The 5142-nt window shown below is 39.4% G+C and overlaps 1 protein-coding gene across 1 annotated transcript in view; it reads left to right on the top strand.

Moving 5' to 3' along the window:
* The window catches only part of LOC106520443 (beta,beta-carotene 9',10'-oxygenase), a 16477-nt gene extending 11341 nt beyond the window's left edge, over nucleotides 1-5136 (top strand). Inside the window, 5 exon segments of the mRNA XM_074559747.1 lie at nucleotides 656-826; nucleotides 2329-2466; nucleotides 3086-3268; nucleotides 3439-3549; nucleotides 4928-5136. Of these exon segments, the coding sequence (XP_074415848.1) occupies nucleotides 656-826; nucleotides 2329-2466; nucleotides 3086-3268; nucleotides 3439-3549; nucleotides 4928-5044 (720 nt within the window). The 3' untranslated portion in view covers nucleotides 5045-5136.
* Nucleotides 5137-5142: the final 6 nt, after the last annotated feature.

Below are 5142 nucleotides of genomic sequence, written 5' to 3'. Positions count from 1 at the left end.
ATATTAGTCTGGCCCTAATACTCTGTTGAATGTTTGTATTTATTTTCTAAGATTTTAGAGTAAAATAAGTGTACAAAACAAAGCAAAGAATTGCTTAAACTTTTCTCATAAAGCCTTTAAGCTTTTGTGTCTTTTCGAAGCTGCAAAACTGTAGCTACAAAAGGAAACTTACTTCAAACATATAAAATAAATTTTCATCATGCCATCTTTTACTTCCTCAGACAATCTCAGTATCTGCAATTTTGAGGTGCCTACACTTTTGTATGTGGCCATGTTCACCATGTGCAATAAAGTGTGGGGAAACACACACAGCTAGTAAAAAGTCATAACAAAAGAGGAAAGCTGAGCATTGATCTCTTCATGCACGATTACATCTTTTCCTTATTTATTTTGATGAAGTCACACTTGGATGGTGGAGCCTTTCCATCAAAACATCGTTGCTCTCAATTTCTTCGTCTCATTACACAGCACACCCATTAAACATGCAGAATTAAGAAAAAAAATCAAAGGTGCAACATCACATCAACCCAGCCAGAGAGGAAGCTTGTCTTCAAACGTAAAATAATAATAAAATATGTTGATATGTTTGTCCAGGAACATTAGTGTGTCTCTGTGTTGCTATTTGATGGTTCTGGGGGTTCGTTGGGTCCAACAGGAAAGTGAAGTGAAGTACCTGGCAGCACCGATGTTCACACTGCATCAGATCAACGCCTTTGAAGACAACGGGTTCCTGGTTATGGACATGTGCTGTGGGGACGATGGAGAGATCATTGGGGACTTCACCCTGGACAACTTGAGATGAAAATCAGGAGAGGAAATGGACAAGGTTAATACTTTTAATTGTTGTCTATTGTTGATGTTTTTGAATGTGTGTGGGTTAGTGTGTCTGCTGTGATTGGAAAATACCCCATAGATTAATTTTAATGAAACTCTCAGCAAGTAATTAGTGAATGTCTACAAATGTTTGCTGCATGGGGTCAAGCCCCTTCAAGATGGCCGTAAAAGGGACCTTAGCTGCATCTCAATTCAGAGGTAGCACCTCATGTAGACCACCACCCATGGGGCCACACTATGTTCAGTCTTGGTAGAATTTAATCACTCTTAAATAAGACAGTCTAGCCTTTGGATGATGTGTTTGCATGACCACGCACTACCCCATTACCATGGTGTTATGTTTTATATCATTTCACCAATACATGCCTAACTTAAACTGCACGGGAATACTATGCACACGCCTTTTCACAGGAGGTATAACTTCCCCAAATTAAATGTGTTTTTTAAATCCTTACATATAAATAAACAAAATACATTGATAATTTAGATTTAGCTTCAGTTTCAGCACCATGGCTTTATGATAGTATTGTGAAGCTTTCTTTTATTGTTGTTCCAGTAGTTCTATTCTTTGATTTTAACTCTTCATGTTCATTGTTTCTACAGTGGTCTGCTCAAAATGCTCATTGTCCTTGTACATAAGCCTGTATAAATTGGATATGTACATTTATAAAAAGCTCCAGGATCAGTACTTGTTGCATGTTATTTAACATCGCATAGCAGCACAAATTTCATCAGCTAAGTTGCTATACAACATTTTTTTTTTGGTTTTGTGATGACTTTTCAGTCTCCACCCTTTTCTTTATTTTCTTCTGTAAAAAAAATGATGACAGCGGGTTGAATCCTAGGATACTGTCAGCCATGAAAGATACTCAGATGCAGTTTTCCTTATTTGGGGTCTTGTGGGCCACATAAGAGCGAGCCTACGAAATGGGACAGCGATGAAGTGTCGTAACCGGCCTACAAATGCATACTTCATGGGCTGAAACCCATGAGACTGCCTTAAACGACACAAAAATAGCTTGAACTCCATCAAGTTTACAGTTTTTAGGCAAATTTTTGGTGGTAGCCAGTTTGATGTGATGTTTCTTTAAAAATAAGGAACCACACAAATGTTTTTAAATAATCAGAGTTCAGCCAGTCACATTTTTCTTCATCCTAAATCCTAAAATGTAAATCGTCAAGATTATAGTGAGGTTTTTGTGTGTTTCTCTGACAGAGTTTATTCAATTACATCCAATATTCCACTTTTTTGTTTTCTTTCACTCGTCAGTCTCTGATGCTTTAAGCTTGTGAAATGTTTGATTTCTAAAGGGAGGGAATGAATTACTTCAATCAAAACAAAACTTTAATCAAAACATGTAAAGCCTGCTTTTTTGTGTGTTTGTTTAGAAAACGTCTGGGTCTGATTGTGGGTTGAATTGCATCTTTCTTTTATTTATTTTTAAAGCCACACACGCTGCCGTTTTCCCACATCTCCCCAATTTCTTTTGGCAGTTTTACAACTCACTGTGCAGAAACCTCCCAAGAAGATACGTCCTGCCTCTGGACGTGGACGAGCTGACTCCTTTGGACCAAAACCTCATCAAGCTGGAGAACTGCAAAGCCACGGCAAAGAAGACGAAACCCAGGGAGGTAGGATTATGTAGTGAATACCCTCACTGCATTTGCAGAGTAATAAGTTTAAATGTAAGGAATCAGACCTATAATCATGATAAATACATCCAATTCTCTCCCACACATTCTGCACAATTACCCGGCATAATGAGATAAGTTACTTTCTGCAAGACAGTAATTTCATGACTTATCGCAGACAAAAATGATGTCCACCATGCGGTGAACAATTGCCGTTTAATAGCTTCTGTGAGGCCCACACACTTCCTTTCTGTCTGCCGTTTTCTTATGGCACAATAAAGCTGAGACGTTGAAAGAAAAGACCATGTTTTAGTTGTCATGACTACCTGAGTACTTTCCTCCATATTAGTTCTTATTTAGATGTGCGCTATGTACAGCTGTGAATGTGGAACCAGTTACAGCACTGAGGACAAATATCTGATGACAAAAAATGTGGCAGACGATTCAGCTCAAAAGGATTCGAGTTGAAAAAAAGAAAGTGCCGTCAGATTTATTTGAGAAATGTTTGGGATTTTTGCAGGTATTTGTTTAGAGAAATGCAGCTTTTTGACACGCGTCAGCTTTTACCAAAATAAAAGGAAGAAAGTTCACTGCTCTGCATTAAATCCTGACCCAACAGGTTTACGTGACCCACGAGGAGCTCCACAGTGATGAGCTGCTGCAGTACGGAGGCCTCGAGTTCCCTCAGATCAATTACCTCCGGCACAACGGGAGACCATACCGCTGCTTTTACTCATGCGGCTTCGGACACGTCTTCGCCGACTCCCTGCTCAAAATGGACGTCCACACCAAGGAGCTCAAGGTTTCCCTTTCAATCAAAGAGTGCTTCTTTTAGATAAAGCTCATTGTTAACCGGACCTGAAATTACCACATCAAAGGTCTTTTTTTCACATCAAAAGGTTGCGAGTTGGTTTTCCAACATGAAACGGCTCAGAGTAAAGGCTGCGTCTGTGTAATCTCTTCCCTGCCTAGGTGTGGCGTTATCCCGGCTTGTATCCATCTGAGCCTGTCTTTGTTGCTTCACCCGATGCTGCTGAGGAAGATGATGGAGTTGTCTTGTCAGTCGTCATCACACCCAGACAAGTAATTTCACCACAGTTCTGACACAAAAAGAACACGCTTCGTTCTAAATTTAACATAACTTTTAGTATTCCTGAGATTAAAGGACTTGTATGTTGTAAGATCTATTATCCTGATTCTAAAGAAATTCTGACGTTGATGTAAATAAAAACAGAACACAATAATTTGCAGATTTCTTGAATCCAGATGTTTAGTCACAAAGCAACATGGTAAACATGTCAAAAGTTGAAACTAAGAAACACATGGACCGAGGCAAAGTGATCAGACAAATTAAATTTCATTATTTCATTATTTCATTATTTATTTATTTATTTATTTAGAACAATGGAGACTTCCCCCATATCAAAATTTGTCTGGTCCGGTTCTGGCACACACACACTGCACTCTCAACACTTTGCCCAGATATCACAAAGACTGATGGCCCCTCTGGTGGTCCAGATTTGGTTTGCCAGAGGCGCTCCATGGAGGAACCAGTACCACATAAACAAAACCACAGCTGGTCCAGTTTAAGCATGCTATCTAAGAAAAAAAAAAACACCTTCCGGCCCACATCCGATTTACAAACCACTTGAAATGTCAGCAGTGCCAGCTTGACACCTTGTGTGTGGGAATGTTTTTTTCTTCTTTTTGCACTGAAGAGGAGAAGGATCATTTAGCATGTCGTCAGCACACTGTTCAAAATCCAGCTTCTCCGATGGTATGGTGGTGCATTAGTGTCTCTTATGGACAGCTTACACATCTGGAAAGGTGTCATATCAGCACAGAAAAGTGTGCATAGGTTTTAGAACAACACATGCTTCCATCCAGATGACGCCTTTATCAGAGAAGGTCTTGCATATTTCAGCAAGGCAAAGCTAAACCACAAACTGAATCCATTACAACATCGTGGGTTTGTAGAAGTGCCCAGGTGTGTAACTGGCATGCTTTTAGTCCAGATTCCTTAGCAGCTGAAAACATTTGATGCATCATGAAACAAACAGCTAGAATCCCACAAGAATGGGACATTTCCCTGTAAAAACTCCAGCAGCTGCTCTCTTCAGTTCCAAGACGTTTACAGATTGTTGTTAAAAGGATGCTGTCCCTGTCTCAACTTCAAAATGTGTTGCTTCCATATTTTTTTCTTGTAATTTTCAAATAATGCTACAAATTATTAGTTTTACTTCATTTTACACAACATCACAACTTTTTCCAAGTTGGAGTTGAGTTTAAAAAAATGCATATATCCAAAAAGAAATATATATATTTTTGCTTCTAAAACACTTACACACTGTTGATGGGAAGACAAACACTTTGCAGCTTTTGCTGTTAATACATTAAGGATGCACTCTGGGACTTCTTTCTTTGTTTTAACCAAAACCCATTTTGTCTCCTCTGTTTACAGGAAAAAAGTTCTTTCCTGCTCGTCCTGGATGCCAAGACCTTCACTGAACTGGGCAGAGCCGAGGTCTCTGTCAGTATCCCAGCAGGGACCCACGGAGTGTTTAACGAGATGGGCTAGATTTGCCACTTTTTGTAACTCTGGAGCAATGTGTTAAATGTGATGAAGCAACCAGCCACTTTTTCCACAGGATAGAACATGACCCTTGATATTAATGC

Source organism: Austrofundulus limnaeus, unplaced genomic scaffold, assembly GCF_001266775.1.
Source record: "Austrofundulus limnaeus strain Quisiro unplaced genomic scaffold, Austrofundulus_limnaeus-1.0 Scaffold92, whole genome shotgun sequence".
In the NCBI taxonomy this organism is placed as follows: Eukaryota; Metazoa; Chordata; class Actinopteri; order Cyprinodontiformes; family Rivulidae; genus Austrofundulus; species Austrofundulus limnaeus.
Note: the sequence above shows the minus strand (reverse complement) of the source record. Positions and strands in the feature narration are given on the sequence as shown.